The sequence below is a fragment of the Paramormyrops kingsleyae genome, chromosome 4 (assembly GCF_048594095.1).
Source record: "Paramormyrops kingsleyae isolate MSU_618 chromosome 4, PKINGS_0.4, whole genome shotgun sequence".
NCBI classification, from domain to species: Eukaryota; Metazoa; Chordata; class Actinopteri; order Osteoglossiformes; family Mormyridae; genus Paramormyrops; species Paramormyrops kingsleyae.
Genome location: NC_132800.1, coordinates 27,032,543 through 27,055,275, shown reverse-complemented (window position 1 = coordinate 27,055,275; position 22,733 = coordinate 27,032,543). Strand labels below are relative to the sequence as shown.

At 48.5% G+C, this 22,733-nt stretch overlaps 1 protein-coding gene and 3 long non-coding RNA genes across 4 annotated transcripts; all 4 read right to left on the bottom strand.

The window, feature by feature from the left end:
- Window positions 1-1,898: 1,898 nt before the first annotated feature.
- On the bottom strand, window positions 1,899-3,684 carry LOC140589039 (uncharacterized). The gene is made up of 5 exons (XR_011990227.1): window positions 3,617-3,684; window positions 2,766-2,869; window positions 2,527-2,657; window positions 2,123-2,199; window positions 1,899-1,974 (listed from the first exon to the last, which is right to left on the bottom strand). It is a non-coding gene; the product is annotated as an uncharacterized lncRNA (long non-coding RNA).
- Window positions 3,685-4,349: 665 nt separating this feature from the next.
- On the bottom strand, window positions 4,350-5,494 carry LOC140589038 (uncharacterized). Its single transcript, XR_011990226.1, has 3 exons — window positions 5,411-5,494; window positions 5,169-5,266; window positions 4,350-5,067 (listed from the first exon to the last, which is right to left on the bottom strand). It is a non-coding gene; the product is annotated as an uncharacterized lncRNA (long non-coding RNA).
- Window positions 5,495-7,431: 1,937 nt separating this feature from the next.
- On the bottom strand, window positions 7,432-9,217 carry LOC140589037 (uncharacterized). The gene is made up of 5 exons (XR_011990225.1): window positions 9,150-9,217; window positions 8,299-8,402; window positions 8,060-8,190; window positions 7,656-7,732; window positions 7,432-7,507 (listed from the first exon to the last, which is right to left on the bottom strand). It is a non-coding gene; the product is annotated as an uncharacterized lncRNA (long non-coding RNA).
- A 2,864-nt stretch (window positions 9,218-12,081) lies between these two features.
- Window positions 12,082-21,159, bottom strand: LOC140589094 (uncharacterized). The gene is made up of 14 exons (XM_072711708.1): window positions 21,048-21,159; window positions 19,425-19,502; window positions 17,970-18,056; window positions 17,770-17,895; window positions 16,879-16,965; window positions 16,679-16,804; window positions 15,788-15,874; window positions 15,588-15,713; window positions 14,697-14,783; window positions 14,497-14,622; window positions 13,606-13,692; window positions 13,406-13,531; window positions 12,515-12,601; window positions 12,082-12,440 (listed from the first exon to the last, which is right to left on the bottom strand). Exons 1-14 carry the CDS (start codon window positions 21,157-21,159, stop codon window positions 12,286-12,288), a joined length of 1,497 nt encoding a protein of 498 aa, XP_072567809.1. The 3' UTR covers window positions 12,082-12,285.
- Between the last annotated feature and the right edge of the window lie 1,574 nt (window positions 21,160-22,733).

Sequence of the window (22,733 nt, the reverse complement as noted above, 5' to 3'; positions counted from 1 at the left end):
TAACATCCTGAAAGGAAAAAAGTTAGAAACTTACCTGGTCCGTCACTTCCGGGATCATGGATGGGAGGCCTGCAGGGTCGCAGTCCTCCAGTCGAATCCCCACTGGTCCACCCTGCAAAGAAGAAGAACAGAAAAATTATGGATCTATAAATTGAATACTTTGCATCCTAGAGGCCTTAATGAGAGGTAGATTAGGTGGGGTCACGCGGCATAGATGGACAGTGCACTGAAGCCAGCAGAGGGGTTCCCCTTACCCTAATCCACGCCCTAATCCCAAAACCAAAACCTGCCCCAAATCACAACCCCTGACCCCTTCCACAGCCCTAACCTTAACCACAGCCCTACCCCCCAAAAAAAACTTAACCCTTTACCCATACCACAGCCCTTACCCTAAATCTAAGTCCTAACCCTAAACTTAACCCCTGACCCCTTCCACAGCCCTAACCACAAACTTAACCCTCTACCTATACCACAGCCCTAACCTTAAATCTAAGTCCTAACCCTATACTTAACCCTTGACCCCTTCCACAGCCCTAACCTTAACCACAGCCCTAACCCCAAACTTAACCCTTTACCCATACCACAGCCCTAACCCTAAATCTTAGTCCTAACGCTAAGCCACTGCCCCCTACCCCAGTCCCAACTCCCGACCCCAATAACCATACACCCTGCCCCCAAACCAAGTCCCTAACCCTAAATCCAATTCCAGTCCCCAAATCCTTTCCCTATCCTTTATCCAAACCCCCACCTGCGGACTTTCAATTTCCCCTAACCGGCCCGTGCCTCATGCCTTGCGTGTCCCTTGCCGGTTCGTCTCCTCTCCCCTGACCTCCTCCATAACCTAGAAAAAACACAATTGACAGAAAGAACAAACCACATTACAATCAAATATGGAAACTGCACAAACCTCACTACAGAAAAGTACACAGGTATGACATCTAAAACACATAAAAGGGCTTTAAAATATTATAAAAGGAGCTAACTACAATTGGATGCATTAAAATAAATTATTAGCAATACATTATACAGTATTTTACATACTTTGGATTACTTTTTACAATTTTATAGTTAAATTTACTTTTCTAAAGCCCTGATTGGTTCTTTTTGAACAAAACGGATAAGCCCCGCCCCCCTATCTTTTAAAAGAGGCCAGCTCCAACTGTCACTTACCTGAATGCTTGTTACTCTACTTAGAGACAGCATCTAGCCTGCTGGCATTAGAAAGCCTTGTGTTTTAGAGACAGATATACGAATACCTACCTTATCCATCGATCACTTATTCATTTTATATATCTTACATAAATATATCTTTTTTCAAAAGCTCAGTGAGCAAAAATATCTCTTTTTTTCTGAATAAAAGTTTTTTCTCATTTTTCGAACAAGCCTGCCTGAAGAAGGTCCCAGGAGGACCGAAACGTCGCGACGGCTTGTTCATTGTACAAATAACATTTTGGCCAACCAGAAATTTACATTTTTCATCATTAAAAATTTTTTTCGTTTTATTATTTTTCTTTTCTCATTTGAAATCATTTTATTTACAAATTAAACTTTCACTTACCTGCAATATCCTACCTGCACCAGAACCACAATACTTACCTTTACCGTTACCTTATTGATATCCTCTCCATCTTCAGCCTGATAATGGCAACCCCGCAGTGGGATGGCTGGACGGTGGTCGCGCGCAGACGCGGGCCCGCCATGCAGGGCGGGGGCCGGCCTGCTCCCCGTCCAGGCCAGTATCAGGATTTTCCTACACGTAGACAAGATGTCTTCACTTATGCGGACGTGGTCAAGAACAACATATATAGAGGACCACGTCCCACCTACCGTAATAGTTATCATCAATGGTCTACTAGACCACAATTTTTTGAACCGCGGGCCCAATGGGGGCCCGCAAAACCGACTTCCTTTCCAAACGCGCCTAGAACAGGCCCCAGGGGTGGTGCATGGCACCAGCCCTCAGGGTTCAGCACCCTGAAAAACAAAAAACCATTCAATAACAACAAGAAACAAAGCAATAAGCCCGAATATGAGGAGGACCCGGAGTTGTTGTTTACAACTCGGGCCATCTTCAACATCATTAGATTAGTGCATCATAAAAACAATGTACGGAAGGACCAACCTCCATCCATTACTAAATTACAGCATCTCCTGGCGGAAATCATCAGGCCTGCGCTGCCAACCCCCACGGCCAGGGCCCTGGTGGAGGGAAATGCCAGGAACTGGGCTTACACCACCATGCTAATTCTTAGACAACACTATGAAGACAGGTTGGAGGAAAAACTGTCTCAGCTACAGCAACTCTCCCCCCGGGGCTGGGAAGGTTGCTTCAAAGTTGCCATCAGCTGGGCAAAGGGACAGATTGGTAGTAGACTCAAGGACAAAACATTGCATGAAACCCATGCGTTGCTCCAGAGCCGGTGGCAGGCTGCTGTTCCTGCGGCTGTCCCTGAGGAGAGGCGCGTGGAGCCGCAGATTCCTGTTGACCCACACCCCAGCACTCCCACCGGTGTCAGACCTACTCACCTGAGGGAAATCCAAGCTGTAGTCCATAGGTCGGCAGAGGCACAGTCCCAAACCTCCCCAGTTAGTCCAGTCAGGGTCAATGAAACTAGAACGGCCTCCACCATGACTGTTCCGAGGCCTGGTTGGTCCCCCTGTAGGGAAACAGATTCAGAGGATCCCCTTGACCTCTTACTTGAGGCTGCGGCTGCCTCCCCAACATTTAGAAACATTATGGAGGACCCCCCACGGGAGCTACTCACCCCGTGCGGTTCACCTCAGGGGGAGCAGGCTGCTTCCTGTGTAGCACAGGAACAGGACCTGATCCTGGTGGATTTGCGCGGGGATGATGAGTTGCCCAGTCCTCCTAGTACACAACAGACAGTAGCATTAAGCCCGGAAAAGGTGACTAGCCTGAGACTGGCTACCCAGTCCCGGCTTAATATTGGACCTATCGTGGCATCGTCGTCCGGTAAACAACAGCGCTCTCCGAGACTTAAACCCAACATACATCCACACACATCCCGCAAGCAGATTGAATGGCGTCTGGACGTACACAAGAAATGGCTGATTCTGGGGGACTCCAACCTGTCCAGAATACAATCCTTTACTAACAGGAATCTCCAAATAGAAAGCTACCCAGGGGCCTCATTCAAACATGTGGATGCCGTTGTCGGCAAGGCCGCCACCTCAATGAGGGTGGAACATGTCATACTATCCTTTGGCATTAATAATCGAACACAGAGTGCCAAGGACACTACCAATAAATATATACAGCCAGCATTGAAGGCAGCAAAACAAAAATTCCCCTTTGCGCAAATTTGGGTACCTGAGATCAATTACTCAACTTTACTCCCACAACAGGAGCAGGCACAGCTTAATATTCTAAATGACTATATTATTGCCAACCTTAAACACATTCCGGCCCTTCCCCGTTCAAACTTTAACACAGACAGTGACCTCATACACTGGACAGATGGAACGGCAAACGACATGCTCAACCACTGGCTGCAGTTTTTAAACTAGATTTCCCCAAAAGCCTGCAGTGGCAGGAGGGGAGTGAGAATGTCCTGATTCTCTCAAAAACCTTTCATGCTTCCCCTGCACAACTTACCTTACTCGACAGGGGCCTAACCTTCATCCCGGTGCTAAACGGCGGTGCGAGGCGCCAGGTGATGCAGGCACGGTGGGACCTGCAGCAGTATCACAGACGGCTTAAACTGGAGGCCTACTTTAAAAATCGCACAGAAACAAATCCCCTTCCCTTCACACCAAAGTCGGATTGGACCCCGCCTGAGGAGAAAATACCCAGGCCAATCATCTCATTAATTGAACAGGACTTAGAGCATTTTAGAACACATTTTAAACCATTTCGCGAAACAACAAACCTTACCTTGCAGGAGGTGCAAGCCCTCAAAGAACTGAAAGAAAACAAGAACATTATTATCAAACCGGCAGATAAAGGCAGCACAATCGTAATACAGGACAGAACACAATATCTTTGGGAGGGTTATAGGCAATTGAACGACACCAACTACTACACAAAACTGAACAGGCCCATTTATTTGGACACGGTTCCCAGGATCAAACAAATAATTCAATCTTTATACGATAAAAAATTTATTAATGCAAAGCAGAAAACTTACCTGATAGGTACCACAGAACCTAGGGCCAGGATCTTTTACATGCTCCCGAAAATACACAAAGATCCAGCCAAGTGGAGCAAACCCCATGAAATCCCTCCAGGTCGGCCCATAGTGTCAGACTGCAGCAGTGAAACATATTACACAGCAGAATTTTTAGACCATTATTTAAATCCCCTTTCAGTTATTCACCCTAGCTACATCAAAGACACATATGACTTTGTAAATAAAATTAAACAATTGGACATCCCCCAGCAGGCTATCTTGTTCACCATGGACGTAGATAGCCTCTACACAAATATTGACATCCAAGAAGGCCTACAGGCTATTAGGAACATTTTTTCCAAACACCCTGATAAGAAAAGACCAGACAAGGAACTACTGCAATTGTTAGAAATCAATTTAATGAAGAACGACTTTGAATTTAATGGTGAGTTTTTTCTCCAAATCAAAGGCACAGCAATGGGCAAGAAATTTGCCCCCGCTTATGCCAATATATTTATGGCAGAGTGGGAGAATGCAGCCCTTTCCTGCTGTCACAAACAACCTCTCCACTATTATAGGTACTTGGATGACATCTGGGGAGTGTGGACACACTCCCGGGATGATTTTAATGGATTTGTGGCCACCTTAAACAATTTCAATCCATCCATCAAAGTGAAGTCCACGGTCAGTCTGCAGTCCATAGATTTTTTAGACACCACAACTTTTAAGGGCCCCGACTTCAGCTCTTCCCACCGGTTGGACATCAGAGTCTTCTTTAAAGAAACGGACACCCATGCCCTCCTTCACCGAAACAGCTTCCATCCTAGACACACATTTTCCGGCCTGGTGAAGTCGCAACTTCTGAGGTTCCACCGCATATGCACACGGGAGCAGGACTTCAAGGTGGCAACGGATGTCCTTTTTAGGGCCCTTAGACCTAGGGGATATAGTAGATCTTTCTTAAGGAAAGTCTATAGATCATATTTATCCAAAACAGCTCAGACAGTGGGCGCCTTGGTACCATTCATTACTACTTACTCCTCGGCTGCCGTGAAACTGACCAGGGCGGTCAAATCCAGCTTTCAAAATGTCCTGGGACCGGCGCAATTACTCCCAGACCACCACATAATTGCAGCCTTTAGAAAGAACAGCAATTTACAACACTACTTAATTAGAGCCAAACTCCCACAAATCAACTGCCCAAAAACCCGACACCAGGGTCAATATTTTCATCAGGTAAAATATGTCCAGAACAAATCAACCAAAGAGGTCTTCCTTACCTCCAGTACGGGCACAGTTTACACCAGGAACTGTGTCTACCTGATGTCCTGCCAACACTGTGGGTCCCAGTATGTTGGTGAGACAGGCAACAACATTTTAGAGAGGATGACACAACACAAACATAACATCCTGAAAGGAAAAAAGTTAGAAACTTACCTGGTCCGTCACTTCCGGGATCATGGATGGGAGGCCTGCAGGGTCGCAGTCCTCCAGTCGAATCCCCACTGGTCCACCCTGCAAAGAAGAAGAACAGAAAAATTATGGATCTATAAATTGAATACTTTGCATCCTAGAGGCCTTAATGAGAGGTAGATTAGGTGGGGTCACGCGGCATAGATGGACAGTGCACTGAAGCCAGCAGAGGGGTTCCCCTTACCCTAATCCACGCCCTAATCCCAAAACCAAAACCTGCCCCAAATCACAACCCCTGACCCCTTCCACAGCCCTAACCTTAACCACAGCCCTACCCCCCAAAAAAAACTTAACCCTTTACCCATACCACAGCCCTTACCCTAAATCTAAGTCCTAACCCTAAACTTAACCCCTGACCCCTTCCACAGCCCTAACCACAAACTTAACCCTCTACCTATACCACAGCCCTAACCTTAAATCTAAGTCCTAACCCTATACTTAACCCTTGACCCCTTCCACAGCCCTAACCTTAACCACAGCCCTAACCCCAAACTTAACCCTTTACCCATACCACAGCCCTAACCCTAAATCTTAGTCCTAACGCTAAGCCACTGCCCCCTACCCCAGTCCCAACTCCCGACCCCAATAACCATACACCCTGCCCCCAAACCAAGTCCCTAACCCTAAATCCAATTCCAGTCCCCAAATCCTTTCCCTATCCTTTATCCAAACCCCCACCTGCGGACTTTCAATTTCCCCTAACCGGCCCGTGCCTCATGCCTTGCGTGTCCCTTGCCGGTTCGTCTCCTCTCCCCTGACCTCCTCCATAACCTAGAAAAAACACAATTGACAGAAAGAACAAACCACATTACAATCAAATATGGAAACTGCACAAACCTCACTACAGAAAAGTACACAGGTATGACATCTAAAACACATAAAAGGGCTTTAAAATATTATAAAAGGAGCTAACTACAATTGGATGCATTAAAATAAATTATTAGCAATACATTATACAGTATTTTACATACTTTGGATTACTTTTTACAATTTTATAGTTAAATTTACTTTTCTAAAGCCCTGATTGGTTCTTTTTGAACAAAACGGATAAGCCCCGCCCCCCTATCTTTTAAAAGAGGCCAGCTCCAACTGTCACTTACCTGAATGCTTGTTACTCTACTTAGAGACAGCATCTAGCCTGCTGGCATTAGAAAGCCTTGTGTTTTAGAGACAGATATACGAATACCTACCTTATCCATCGATCACTTATTCATTTTATATATCTTACATAAATATATCTTTTTTCAAAAGCTCAGTGAGCAAAAATATCTCTTTTTTTCTGAATAAAAGTTTTTTCTCATTTTTCGAACAAGCCTGCCTGAAGAAGGTCCCAGGAGGACCGAAACGTCGCGACGGCTTGTTCATTGTACAAATAACATTTTGGCCAACCAGAAATTTACATTTTTCATCATTAAAAATTTTTTTCGTTTTATTATTTTTCTTTTCTCATTTGAAATCATTTTATTTACAAATTAAACTTTCACTTACCTGCAATATCCTACCTGCACCAGAACCACAATACTTACCTTTACCGTTACCTTATTGATATCCTCTCCATCTTCAGCCTGATAATGGCAACCCCGCAGTGGGATGGCTGGACGGTGGTCGCGCGCAGACGCGGGCCCGCCATGCAGGGCGGGGGCCGGCCTGCTCCCCGTCCAGGCCAGTATCAGGATTTTCCTACACGTAGACAAGATGTCTTCACTTATGCGGACGTGGTCAAGAACAACATATATAGAGGACCACGTCCCACCTACCGTAATAGTTATCATCAATGGTCTACTAGACCACAATTTTTTGAACCGCGGGCCCAATGGGGGCCCGCAAAACCGACTTCCTTTCCAAACGCGCCTAGAACAGGCCCCAGGGGTGGTGCATGGCACCAGCCCTCAGGGTTCAGCACCCTGAAAAACAAAAAACCATTCAATAACAACAAGAAACAAAGCAATAAGCCCGAATATGAGGAGGACCCGGAGTTGTTGTTTACAACTCGGGCCATCTTCAACATCATTAGATTAGTGCATCATAAAAACAATGTACGGAAGGACCAACCTCCATCCATTACTAAATTACAGCATCTCCTGGCGGAAATCATCAGGCCTGCGCTGCCAACCCCCACGGCCAGGGCCCTGGTGGAGGGAAATGCCAGGAACTGGGCTTACACCACCATGCTAATTCTTAGACAACACTATGAAGACAGGTTGGAGGAAAAACTGTCTCAGCTACAGCAACTCTCCCCCCGGGGCTGGGAAGGTTGCTTCAAAGTTGCCATCAGCTGGGCAAAGGGACAGATTGGTAGTAGACTCAAGGACAAAACATTGCATGAAACCCATGCGTTGCTCCAGAGCCGGTGGCAGGCTGCTGTTCCTGCGGCTGTCCCTGAGGAGAGGCGCGTGGAGCCGCAGATTCCTGTTGACCCACACCCCAGCACTCCCACCGGTGTCAGACCTACTCACCTGAGGGAAATCCAAGCTGTAGTCCATAGGTCGGCAGAGGCACAGTCCCAAACCTCCCCAGTTAGTCCAGTCAGGGTCAATGAAACTAGAACGGCCTCCACCATGACTGTTCCGAGGCCTGGTTGGTCCCCCTGTAGGGAAACAGATTCAGAGGATCCCCTTGACCTCTTACTTGAGGCTGCGGCTGCCTCCCCAACATTTAGAAACATTATGGAGGACCCCCCACGGGAGCTACTCACCCCGTGCGGTTCACCTCAGGGGGAGCAGGCTGCTTCCTGTGTAGCACAGGAACAGGACCTGATCCTGGTGGATTTGCGCGGGGATGATGAGTTGCCCAGTCCTCCTAGTACACAACAGACAGTAGCATTAAGCCCGGAAAAGGTGACTAGCCTGAGACTGGCTACCCAGTCCCGGCTTAATATTGGACCTATCGTGGCATCGTCGTCCGGTAAACAACAGCGCTCTCCGAGACTTAAACCCAACATACATCCACACACATCCCGCAAGCAGATTGAATGGCGTCTGGACGTACACAAGAAATGGCTGATTCTGGGGGACTCCAACCTGTCCAGAATACAATCCTTTACTAACAGGAATCTCCAAATAGAAAGCTACCCAGGGGCCTCATTCAAACATGTGGATGCCGTTGTCGGCAAGGCCGCCACCTCAATGAGGGTGGAACATGTCATACTATCCTTTGGCATTAATAATCGAACACAGAGTGCCAAGGACACTACCAATAAATATATACAGCCAGCATTGAAGGCAGCAAAACAAAAATTCCCCTTTGCGCAAATTTGGGTACCTGAGATCAATTACTCAACTTTACTCCCACAACAGGAGCAGGCACAGCTTAATATTCTAAATGACTATATTATTGCCAACCTTAAACACATTCCGGCCCTTCCCCGTTCAAACTTTAACACAGACAGTGACCTCATACACTGGACAGATGGAACGGCAAACGACATGCTCAACCACTGGCTGCAGTTTTTAAACTAGATTTCCCCAAAAGCCTGCAGTGGCAGGAGGGGAGTGAGAATGTCCTGATTCTCTCAAAAACCTTTCATGCTTCCCCTGCACAACTTACCTTACTCGACAGGGGCCTAACCTTCATCCCGGTGCTAAACGGCGGTGCGAGGCGCCAGGTGATGCAGGCACGGTGGGACCTGCAGCAGTATCACAGACGGCTTAAACTGGAGGCCTACTTTAAAAATCGCACAGAAACAAATCCCCTTCCCTTCACACCAAAGTCGGATTGGACCCCGCCTGAGGAGAAAATACCCAGGCCAATCATCTCATTAATTGAACAGGACTTAGAGCATTTTAGAACACATTTTAAACCATTTCGCGAAACAACAAACCTTACCTTGCAGGAGGTGCAAGCCCTCAAAGAACTGAAAGAAAACAAGAACATTATTATCAAACCGGCAGATAAAGGCAGCACAATCGTAATACAGGACAGAACACAATATCTTTGGGAGGGTTATAGGCAATTGAACGACACCAACTACTACACAAAACTGAACAGGCCCATTTATTTGGACACGGTTCCCAGGATCAAACAAATAATTCAATCTTTATACGATAAAAAATTTATTAATGCAAAGCAGAAAACTTACCTGATAGGTACCACAGAACCTAGGGCCAGGATCTTTTACATGCTCCCGAAAATACACAAAGATCCAGCCAAGTGGAGCAAACCCCATGAAATCCCTCCAGGTCGGCCCATAGTGTCAGACTGCAGCAGTGAAACATATTACACAGCAGAATTTTTAGACCATTATTTAAATCCCCTTTCAGTTATTCACCCTAGCTACATCAAAGACACATATGACTTTGTAAATAAAATTAAACAATTGGACATCCCCCAGCAGGCTATCTTGTTCACCATGGACGTAGATAGCCTCTACACAAATATTGACATCCAAGAAGGCCTACAGGCTATTAGGAACATTTTTTCCAAACACCCTGATAAGAAAAGACCAGACAAGGAACTACTGCAATTGTTAGAAATCAATTTAATGAAGAACGACTTTGAATTTAATGGTGAGTTTTTTCTCCAAATCAAAGGCACAGCAATGGGCAAGAAATTTGCCCCCGCTTATGCCAATATATTTATGGCAGAGTGGGAGAATGCAGCCCTTTCCTGCTGTCACAAACAACCTCTCCACTATTATAGGTACTTGGATGACATCTGGGGAGTGTGGACACACTCCCGGGATGATTTTAATGGATTTGTGGCCACCTTAAACAATTTCAATCCATCCATCAAAGTGAAGTCCACGGTCAGTCTGCAGTCCATAGATTTTTTAGACACCACAACTTTTAAGGGCCCCGACTTCAGCTCTTCCCACCGGTTGGACATCAGAGTCTTCTTTAAAGAAACGGACACCCATGCCCTCCTTCACCGAAACAGCTTCCATCCTAGACACACATTTTCCGGCCTGGTGAAGTCGCAACTTCTGAGGTTCCACCGCATATGCACACGGGAGCAGGACTTCAAGGTGGCAACGGATGTCCTTTTTAGGGCCCTTAGACCTAGGGGATATAGTAGATCTTTCTTAAGGAAAGTCTATAGATCATATTTATCCAAAACAGCTCAGACAGTGGGCGCCTTGGTACCATTCATTACTACTTACTCCTCGGCTGCCGTGAAACTGACCAGGGCGGTCAAATCCAGCTTTCAAAATGTCCTGGGACCGGCGCAATTACTCCCAGACCACCACATAATTGCAGCCTTTAGAAAGAACAGCAATTTACAACACTACTTAATTAGAGCCAAACTCCCACAAATCAACTGCCCAAAAACCCGACACCAGGGTCAATATTTTCATCAGGTAAAATATGTCCAGAACAAATCAACCAAAGAGGTCTTCCTTACCTCCAGTACGGGCACAGTTTACACCAGGAACTGTGTCTACCTGATGTCCTGCCAACACTGTGGGTCCCAGTATGTTGGTGAGACAGGCAACAACATTTTAGAGAGGATGACACAACACAAACATAACATCCTGAAAGGAAAAAAGTTAGAAACTTACCTGGTCCGTCACTTCCGGGATCATGGATGGGAGGCCTGCAGGGTCGCAGTCCTCCAGTCGAATCCCCACTGGTCCACCCTGCAAAGAAGAAGAACAGAAAAATTATGGATCTATAAATTGAATACTTTGCATCCTAGAGGCCTTAATGAGAGGTAGATTAGGTGGGGTCACGCGGCATAGATGGACAGTGCACTGAAGCCAGCAGAGGGGTTCCCCTTACCCTAATCCACGCCCTAATCCCAAAACCAAAACCTGCCCCAAATCACAACCCCTGACCCCTTCCACAGCCCTAACCTTAACCACAGCCCTACCCCCCAAAAAAAACTTAACCCTTTACCCATACCACAGCCCTTACCCTAAATCTAAGTCCTAACCCTAAACTTAACCCCTGACCCCTTCCACAGCCCTAACCACAAACTTAACCCTCTACCTATACCACAGCCCTAACCTTAAATCTAAGTCCTAACCCTATACTTAACCCTTGACCCCTTCCACAGCCCTAACCTTAACCACAGCCCTAACCCCAAACTTAACCCTTTACCCATACCACAGCCCTAACCCTAAATCTTAGTCCTAACGCTAAGCCACTGCCCCCTACCCCAGTCCCAACTCCCGACCCCAATAACCATACACCCTGCCCCCAAACCAAGTCCCTAACCCTAAATCCAATTCCAGTCCCCAAATCCTTTCCCTATCCTTTATCCAAACCCCCACCTGCGGACTTTCAATTTCCCCTAACCCTAACCCTAACCCTAACCCCTAACCCTAACCCTAACCCTAACCCCTAACCCTAACCCTAACCCCTAACCCTAACCCTAACCCCACCTAGGCCTAAACTCCCACCCTAACCCTTAACCTAAGGCCAGGAGGCCGGATCCCTAACCCTAATGTCCCTAACCCTACGGCCAGTAGGCCTGTTCCCTAACCTTAATTCCCTGGACCATAAGGCTAGTGGCCGGGTCCCTAACCCTAAGTCCCTCTTCCCAAGGCTATTTAGCCGGTTTCCTAACCCTAAGTTACCCTGACCATAAGGCTAGTAGCCGGGTCCCCTTTAAAGATTTTTTACTTTGGCCCCTCCCCCTCCATATATATAAGAATCCCCCACTGTGTCCCCTCATTTCCATCTGACTTCCGTGGAGGAAGGATGTGGGACACAGTGGTGGTGAGATTATTCTTTATCACTTATTATTCGGCCAGGATGGCAGTGGATTGACCTTGGGGGGTGTTTTGGACCTTTCTAGTGACTCCGCCCGGGGGACACCGGGGGGAGATACGAGGCCACGGTAAGATGTCATATCCCTCGCAGGCCAGTAGCTGTTGGGTGTCCGGCACTGGTAAACCTGAAAATGAGGTGGAAAGTCATAGTTAAAGTCCAGTGGACATATTTACGGGTTAGTTTACGGTTAATACTTACCTTGATGGCTTTGTCGCTCCTCCTGCTGCTCCTCCGGGTCGTCCTGGGGTTCGGGATTCTCCTTGGTCCTTCTTCGGCTCGTCGCCCCTGCAAAAAGACAAACAACACCATTAGTTATTAATATTTATAGCCCCAGTTGGGGAATGCTTGGAGTGCACGTAAGCGGGTGGATATATGGACCCGAATTGGCCAGTGCATTTCTGTGGCCCTGGGACGCTGGGGTCACAGGCCCTGGGGTTTCTAACCCCTTCATATAACCCTAACCAGCCCGTGCCATTCGGGTCCATCTCTATCCACCTTCTTCGTGTCACGGCCAATGAATACGCCTATTTAGGCCTTAGCTAATTTTTCCGCCGGCTCCCTGATGACGGCATGGCAGCCAGAAACGCGTTGGAGCCTGACCTTGTAACCCACATTTGGACAGGTCAGTGACTACCAGATCTAGTTTAAATACGGCCCAACTAGGCCTTAATCAAAAAATTTAGTTTAAAATATGGCCCACCTAGGCCTAAACTCCCACCCTAACCCTTAACCTAAGGCCAGGAGGCCGGATCCCTAACCCTAATGTCCCTAACCCTACGGCCAGTAGGCCTGTTCCCTAACCTTAATTCCCTGGACCATAAGGCTAGTGGCCGGGTCCCTAACCCTAAGTCCCTCTTCCCAAGGCTATTTAGCCGGTTTCCTAACCCTAAGTTACCCTGACCATAAGGCTAGTAGCCGGGTCCCCTTTAAAGATTTTTTACTTTGGCCCCTCCCCCTCCATATATATAAGAATCCCCCACTGTGTCCCCTCATTTCCATCTGACTTCCGTGGAGGAAGGATGTGGGACACAGTGGTGGTGAGATTATTCTTTATCACTTATTATTCGGCCAGGATGGCAGTGGATTGACCTTGGGGGGTGTTTTGGACCTTTCTAGTGACTCCGCCCGGGGGACACCGGGGGGAGATACGAGGCCACGGTAAGATGTCATATCCCTCGCAGGCCAGTAGCTGTTGGGTGTCCGGCACTGGTAAACCTGAAAATGAGGTGGAAAGTCATAGTTAAAGTCCAGTGGACATATTTACGGGTTAGTTTACGGTTAATACTTACCTTGATGGCTTTGTCGCTCCTCCTGCTGCTCCTCCGGGTCGTCCTGGGGTTCGGGATTCTCCTTGGTCCTTCTTCGGCTCGTCGCCCCTGCAAAAAGACAAACAACACCATTAGTTATTAATATTTATAGCCCCAGTTGGGGAATGCTTGGAGTGCACGTAAGCGGGTGGATATATGGACCCGAATTGGCCAGTGCATTTCTGTGGCCCTGGGACGCTGGGGTCACAGGCCCTGGGGTTTCTAACCCCTTCATATAACCCTAACCAGCCCGTGCCATTCGGGTCCATCTCTATCCACCTTCTTCGTGTCACGGCCAATGAATACGCCTATTTAGGCCTTAGCTAATTTTTCCGCCGGCTCCCTGATGACGGCATGGCAGCCAGAAACGCGTTGGAGCCTGACCTTGTAACCCACATTTGGACAGGTCAGTGACTACCAGATCTAGTTTAAATACGGCCCAACTAGGCCTTAATCAAAAAATTTAGTTTAAAATATGGCCCACCTAGGCCTAAACTCCCACCCTAACCCTTAACCTAAGGCCAGGAGGCCGGATCCCTAACCCTAATGTCCCTAACCCTACGGCCAGTAGGCCTGTTCCCTAACCTTAATTCCCTGGACCATAAGGCTAGTGGCCGGGTCCCTAACCCTAAGTCCCTCTTCCCAAGGCTATTTAGCCGGTTTCCTAACCCTAAGTTACCCTGACCATAAGGCTAGTAGCCGGGTCCCCTTTAAAGATTTTTTACTTTGGCCCCTCCCCCTCCATATATATAAGAATCCCCCACTGTGTCCCCTCATTTCCATCTGACTTCCGTGGAGGAAGGATGTGGGACACAGTGGTGGTGAGATTATTCTTTATCACTTATTATTCGGCCAGGATGGCAGTGGATTGACCTTGGGGGGTGTTTTGGACCTTTCTAGTGACTCCGCCCGGGGGACACCGGGGGGAGATACGAGGCCACGGTAAGATGTCATATCCCTCGCAGGCCAGTAGCTGTTGGGTGTCCGGCACTGGTAAACCTGAAAATGAGGTGGAAAGTCATAGTTAAAGTCCAGTGGACATATTTACGGGTTAGTTTACGGTTAATACTTACCTTGATGGCTTTGTCGCTCCTCCTGCTGCTCCTCCGGGTCGTCCTGGGGTTCGGGATTCTCCTTGGTCCTTCTTCGGCTCGTCGCCCCTGCAAAAAGACAAACAACACCATTAGTTATTAATATTTATAGCCCCAGTTGGGGAATGCTTGGAGTGCACGTAAGCGGGTGGATATATGGACCCGAATTGGCCAGTGCATTTCTGTGGCCCTGGGACGCTGGGGTCACAGGCCCTGGGGTTTCTAACCCCTTCATATAACCCTAACCAGCCCGTGCCATTCGGGTCCATCTCTATCCACCTTCTTCGTGTCACGGCCAATGAATACGCCTATTTAGGCCTTAGCTAATTTTTCCGCCGGCTCCCTGATGACGGCATGGCAGCCAGAAACGCGTTGGAGCCTGACCTTGTAACCCACATTTGGACAGGTCAGTGACTACCAGATCTAGTTTAAATACGGCCCAACTAGGCCTTAATCAAAAAATTTAGTTTAAAATATGGCCCACCTAGGCCTAAACTCCCACCCTAACCCTTAACCTAAGGCCAGGAGGCCGGATCCCTAACCCTAATGTCCCTAACCCTACGGCCAGTAGGCCTGTTCCCTAACCTTAATTCCCTGGACCATAAGGCTAGTGGCCGGGTCCCTAACCCTAAGTCCCTCTTCCCAAGGCTATTTAGCCGGTTTCCTAACCCTAAGTTACCCTGACCATAAGGCTAGTAGCCGGGTCCCCTTTAAAGATTTTTTACTTTGGCCCCTCCCCCTCCATATATATAAGAATCCCCCACTGTGTCCCCTCATTTCCATCTGACTTCCGTGGAGGAAGGATGTGGGACACAGTGGTGGTGAGATTATTCTTTATCACTTATTATTCGGCCAGGATGGCAGTGGATTGACCTTGGGGGGTGTTTTGGACCTTTCTAGTGACTCCGCCCGGGGGACACCGGGGGGAGATACGAGGCCACGGTAAGATGTCATATCCCTCGCAGGCCAGTAGCTGTTGGGTGTCCGGCACTGGTAAACCTGAAAATGAGGTGGAAAGTCATAGTTAAAGTCCAGTGGACATATTTACGGGTTAGTTTACGGTTAATACTTACCTTGATGGCTTTGTCGCTCCTCCTGCTGCTCCTCCGGGTCGTCCTGGGGTTCGGGATTCTCCTTGGTCCTTCTTCGGCTCGTCGCCCCTGCAAAAAGACAAACAACACCATTAGTTATTAATATTTATAGCCCCAGTTGGGGAATGCTTGGAGTGCACGTAAGCGGGTGGATATATGGACCCGAATTGGCCAGTGCATTTCTGTGGCCCTGGGACGCTGGGGTCACAGGCCCTGGGGTTTCTAACCCCTTCATATAACCCTAACCAGCCCGTGCCATTCGGGTCCATCTCTATCCACCTTCTTCGTGTCACGGCCAATGAATACGCCTATTTAGGCCTTAGCTAATTTTTCCGCCGGCTCCCTGATGACGGCATGGCAGCCAGAAACGCGTTGGAGCCTGACCTTGTAACCCACATTTGGACAGGTCAGTGACTACCAGATCTAGTTTAAATACGGCCCAACTAGGCCTTAATCAAAAAATTTAGTTTAAAATATGGCCCACCTAGGCCTAAACTCCCACCCTAACCCTTAACCTAAGGCCAGGAGGCCGGATCCCTAACCCTAATGTCCCTAACCCTACGGCCAGTAGGCCTGTTCCCTAACCTTAATTCCCTGGACCATAAGGCTAGTGGCCGGGTCCCTAACCCTAAGTCCCTCTTCCCAAGGCTATTTAGCCGGTTTCCTAACCCTAAGTTACCCTGACCATAAGGCTAGTAGCCGGGTCCCCTTTAAAGATTTTTTACTTTGGCCCCTCCCCCTCCATATATATAAGAATCCCCCACTGTGTCCCCTCATTTCCATCTGACTTCCGTGGAGGAAGGATGTGGGACACAGTGGTGGTGAGATTATTCTTTATCACTTATTATTCGGCCAGGATGGCAGTGGATTGACCTTGGGGGGTGTTTTGGACCTTTCTAGTGACTCCGCCCGGGGGACACCGGGGGGAGATACGAGGCCACGGTAAGATGTCATATCCCTCGCAGGCCAGTAGCTGTTGGGTGTCCGGCACTGGTAAACCTGAAAATGAGGTGGAAAGTCATAGTTAAAGTCCAGTGGACATATTTACGGGTTAGTTTACGGTTAATACTTACCTTGATGGCTTTGTCGCTCCTCCTGCTGCTCCTCCGGGTCGTCCTGGGGTTCGGGATTCTCCTTGGTCCTTCTTCGGCTCGTCGCCCCTGCAAAAAGACAAACAACACCATTAGTTATTAATATTTATAGCCCCAGTTGGGGAATGCTTGGAGTGCACGTAAGCGGGTGGATATATGGACCCGAATTGGCCAGTGCATTTCTGTGGCCCTGGGACGCTGGGGTCACAGGCCCTGGGGTTTCTAACCCCTTCATATAACCCTAACCAGCCCGTGCCATTCGGGTCCATCTCTATCCACCTTCTTCGTGTCACGGCCAATGAATACGCCTATTTAGGCCTTAGCTAATTTTTCCGCCGGCTCCCTGATGACGGCATGGCAGCCAGAAACGCGTTGGAGCCTGACCTTGTAACCCACATTTGGACAGGTCAGTGACTACCAGATCTAGTTTAAATACGGCCCAACTAGGCCTTAATCAAAAAATTTAGTTTAAAATATGGCCCACCTAGGCCTAAACTCCCACCCTAACCCTTAACCTAAGGCCAGGAGGCCGGATCCCTAACCCTAATGTCCCTAACCCTACGGCCAGTAGGCCTGTTCCCTAACCTTAATTCCCTGGACCATAAGGCTAGTGGCCGGGTCCCTAACCCTAAGTCCCTCTTCCCAAGGCTATTTAGCCGGTTTCCTAACCCTAAGTTACCCTGACCATAAGGCTAGTAGCCGGGTCCCCTTTAAAGATTTTTTACTTTGGCCCCTCCCCCTCCATATATATAAGAATCCCCCACTGTGTCCCCTCATTTCCATCTGACTTCCGTGGAGGAAGGATGTGGGACACAGTGGTGGTGAGATTATTCTTTATCACTTATTATTCGGCCAGGATGGCAGTGGATTGACCTTGGGGGGTGTTTTGGACCTTTCTAGTGACTCCGCCCGGGGGACACCGGGGGGAGATACGAGGCCACGGTAAGATGTCATATCCCTCGCAGGCCAGTAGCTGTTGGGTGTCCGGCACTGGTAAACCTGAAAATGAGGTGGAAAGTCATAGTTAAAGTCCAGTGGACATATTTACGGGTTAGTTTACGGTTAATACTTACCTTGATGGCTTTGTCGCTCCTCCTGCTGCTCCTCCGGGTCGTCCTGGGGTTCGGGATTCTCCTTGGTCCTTCTTCGGCTCGTCGCCCCTGCAAAAAGACAAACAACACCATTAGTTATTAATATTTATAGCCCCAGTTGGGGAATGCTTGGAGTGCACGTAAGCGGGTGGATATATGGACCCGAATTGGCCAGTGCATTTCTGTGGCCCTGGGACGCTGGGGTCACAGGCCCTGGGGTTTCTAACCCCTTCATATAACCCTAACCCTAACCCTAACCCTAACCCTAACCCTAATATTGCTGGGTACCCTATAGCCACATGGTGGCACATTATATATCAATACAGTGTAGACTGTCTATTTGGTTTTTTAGGACTTGCAGGACCCGGAGGAAATAATAAAGTATTTTTGAAAGCCTATCTGGTGGTCATTGATAAGGGTTTCTTTCTAAAACTGCAGTACTGCCAGTTGCCAGTGGTATCTCCTGCTCTGGACATTCTTCTCTGCACTTTTTATCTGTTACTGCTTACTCTGACATCAACACTGATAATCCCTTTACCCCTGACACTACCCTAACCTTAACCAGGGGACAGTAGGCCCTAACCCCTAACTCCTACCCTGTCCCTAACCTTAACCCTAGACTTTAGACAGCAGACCCAAACCCCTAACCCTTGACCTCTATCCTGACCCCTAACCCTAGACTTTAGACAGTAGACCCAAATCCCTAACCCTTGACTTCTATCCTGACCCCTAACCCTAGACTTTAGACAGCAGACCCAAACCCCTAACCCTTGACCTCTATCCTGACCCCTAACCCTAGACTTTAGACCACAGTTCCTAACCCCTAACTTTGTAACATTGCTATTATTGGAACCCTCTACCTCCACCTAAACCATAATCCTAATCTTCAGTCTTAACTCTAATCAGTGTCATTTACAATAACCCTCATTTTATGACATAAACCTCCCTCTTTCGTCTTTTTTCTTTCCTTTGCACTCTTTATATTTTCCTCTCTCTTTACCTTTCTCCAGGAATGCAGGAAACTGGATCTATCCGGTGATCCTAGATTGCCTCCTTTATAGGGAATAAAAATAAGTAGGGTATTACCTGCCTTCCTTGCTTGGGACATTCCACACAGTTGAAAAAATACTCTGTTGATAAAATAATAGCATTTTATTTAATTTTTGTTGGTCTAACCACTTGTTCTTTCTTCTACTACAACACATTTTACTGAGTAAAGAAGGTAACAATTATAAAACCTTAAAACCGGTTCAATCAAAGGGTTTCTAACCATATTAATGGGACACCATACTTACCAGGGACTTACCTTATTTCCGTCGCGTCCGCCGTCCTCGTCGTCTCCGCCGTCTCCGCCGTTCCTAGATAAGATAAAAAATTAAACATGGGTCAGTAAGGCTAGATTGCTCATGAGCCCATTTAAAGGGATATTGTACTGACCAGGGGATGTCTCCACCTCCGCCGACTCCGCCTTGACCGCCGTCTCCGTTGGGGACAAATACATCCCGATCAGGGAACCTGAAGGGAATAAAGGGAATTAGAGCAGGAAAAAGCCGTGAATGTTGCCCGTGCACCTACAATATCTAAGATATGTTGTAAGAATTTCCTAATTTTAAACCTAACCCTAACCCTAACCCTGACCCTGACCCTAACCCTAACCCTAACCCTAACCCTAAACCTAAACGCATCTGTGATGCCTAACCCTAAGGATAATTTACCTTGGGGCCCTAACCTTAACGCATCTGAGATGCCTAACCCTAAGGATAACTTACCTTGGGGCCCTAAACCTAAACGCACATCTGTGATGCCTAACCCTAAGGATAATTTACCTTAGGGCCCTAATCCTAAGACACCCCCAACCCTAAGGATAACTGACCTTAGGGCCTTAACCTCAAATACACCCCTAACCCTAAGGATAATTTACCTTAGGGCCCTGAACCTAAACTACACCTCTGATCCTAACCCTAAGGATAATTTACTTTGGGGTCCAAACCCTAAGCTAGTCTAAACCCTAAGGGCAACTGTACTTGGGGCCTCGAACCCATACACCCCTGATTGTAATCCAACTGGGTTACATCCCCTGGAGGGGGTTAATTATTTATACAATTCATAGTCTGGACATGTTTGATAATGATGGAGGGTTAAATAACTCCCATTATAAATATATTAACGTCCAAAGGGACTTTGAAAGTGTTGGAGGGTTAAATATCCCCATTATAAAAATGTTTAGTGTATAAAGTGACTTTTACAATGATGGAGGGTCAAATTACCCCCACATGTAAATGTATTAACACTTTATCTAAAATAACATTTAAATATAAATATACCAAAGTCTAAAATGACTTTTAAAATCATTAATGATTAAATAACCATTAAATATAATTATAATAAGGTCTAGAATGACTTTTAAAATTGTGGAGGATTAAATGACCCCCATATATAAAAACTGCTTTTCACTGTGCTCCCCTCATTCGCCTTAAGCCTCCGCAGAGGAAGGATGTGGGACACACTATATATTGGATGGATCAACTTTACAGGGGTTGTATTCTACTCTCTCACTGTGTCACCCTCATTCTCCTTAAGCCTCTACAGAGGAAGGATGCATGACACAACACTGGATGGATAAACTTTATTGGGGCAATGTCTGTTTCTCTTTCTGTGTCACCTTCATTCTCCTTAAGCCTCTACAGAGGAAGGACGTGGGACACAATGCTGCAGGTATTGGCTTTATTATTCTTTTCATGCTGTGTTAATTAAACAACACAATCAGTTTACTTATGCTAGTGGAAAGGTGCTTGGCACTGGATGGCCTAAAATCCTACTTGGGGAGGACTAACATGCCCCCCAACATTGGATTGTGGAGGATTAAAATGACTACCACATCTAAACCTATGGAGGGTTTAAATAACCCCCATATCTAAAACTTTTCTTCACTGTGTTACCATATGTCTCCCTCAAACCCCTACAGGGGAAGGAGGTGGTACACAGCTTTAGCCAATTAGCTTTATTGGGATTGTGTTTGGCGTTAGATGGATGTGGATTGAGTCCGGAGGTAGGCCTCACCCTGGAAGTTGCCCGCCGGGAGGTAGGCCCGTGAGCGGTTGTTGGTGCCGCGGGTGATGTCGCCTGATGGTATCGCGGTGTCGACTCTGTAAGTGGCCACCACTAAACCCATGGGGCTTGCCCGCCGGGAAGTAACTGCCTGTGAGAGGCCGTTGTGTCGCGCGGGGGATCTCACCGGTCAGTGTGGCAGTGTCGGCCCCGTAAGTGGCGACCTCTAAACTCGTGGGGCTTGTCCGCTGGGAAGTAACTGCCTGTGAGAGGCCGTTGTGTCGAACGGGGGATCGCAGCACCGGTCAGTGTGGCAGTGTCGGCCCCGTAAGTGGCGACCTCTAAACTCGTGGGGCTTGTCCGCTGGGAAGTAACTGCCTGTGAGAGGCCGTTGTGTCGAACGGGGGGATCGCAGCACCGGTCAGTGTGGCAGTGTCGGCCCCGTAAGTGGCGACCTCTAAACTCGTGGGGCTTGTCCGCTGGGAAGTAACTGCCTGTGAGAGGCCGTTGTGTCGAACGGGGGATCGCAGCACCGGTCAGTGTGGCAGTGTCGGCCCCGTAAGTGGCGACCTCTAAACTCGTGGGGCTTGTCCGCTGGGAAGTAACTGCCTGTGAGAGGCCGTTGTGTCGAACGGGGGGATCGCAGCACCGGTCAGTGTGGCAGTGTCGGCCCCGTAAGTGGCGACCTCTAAACTCGTGGGGCTTGTCCGCTGGGAAGTAACTGCCTGTGAGAGGCCGTTGTGTCGAACGGGGGATCGCAGCACCGGTCAGTGTGGCAGTGTCGGCCCCGTAAGTGGCGACCTCTAAACTCGTGGGGCTTGTCCGCTGGGAAGTAACTGCCTGTGAGCGGCTGTTGGTGCACAGCAGTGTCGGCTCCGTAAGTGGCGACCACTTAACCCATGGGACCTGCCCGCCGAGAAGTAACGGCCTGTGGGAGGCTGCTGACGCTGCGGGTGTTGTCTTCTGTTCGGCGTGGCGGTGTCGGCTCCGTAAGCGGCGACCACTTAACCCATGGGACCTTGCCGCCGAGAAGTAACGGCCTGTGGGAGGCTGCTGACGCTGCGGGTGTTGTCTTCTGTTCGGCGTGGCGGTGTCGGCTCCGTAAGTGGCGACCACTTAACCCATGGGACCTTGCCGCCGAGAAGTAACGGCCTGTGGGAGGCTGCTGACGCTGCGGGTGTTGTCTTCTGTTCGGCGTGGCGGTGTCGGCTCCGTAAGTGGCGACCACTTAACCCATGGGACCTTGCCGCCGAGAAGTAACGGCCTGTGGGAGGCTGCTGACGCTGCGGGTGTTGTCTTCTGTTCGGCGTGGCGGTGTCGGCTCCGTAAGTGGCGACCACTTAACCCATGGGACCTTGCCGCCGAGAAGTAACGGCCTGTGGGAGGCTGCTGACGCTGCGGGTGTTGTCTTCTGTTCGGCGTGGCGGTGTCGGCTCCGTAAGTGGCGACCACTTAACCCATGGGACCTTGCCGCCGAGAAGTAACGGCCTGTGGGAGGCTGCTGACGCTGCGGGTGTTTTCTCCTGTCGGCGCCTCGGTGTCGGCTCCGTAAGTGGCGACCACTTATACCGTGGGGCCTGCCCGCTGGGAGGTCGGCCTGTGAGTTACTGCTGATGCCGCGGGTGTATTCTCCTGTTGGTGCTGCAATGTCGGCTCTGTAAGTGGCCACCATTAATCCCATAAGGGCTTGCTCGCCGG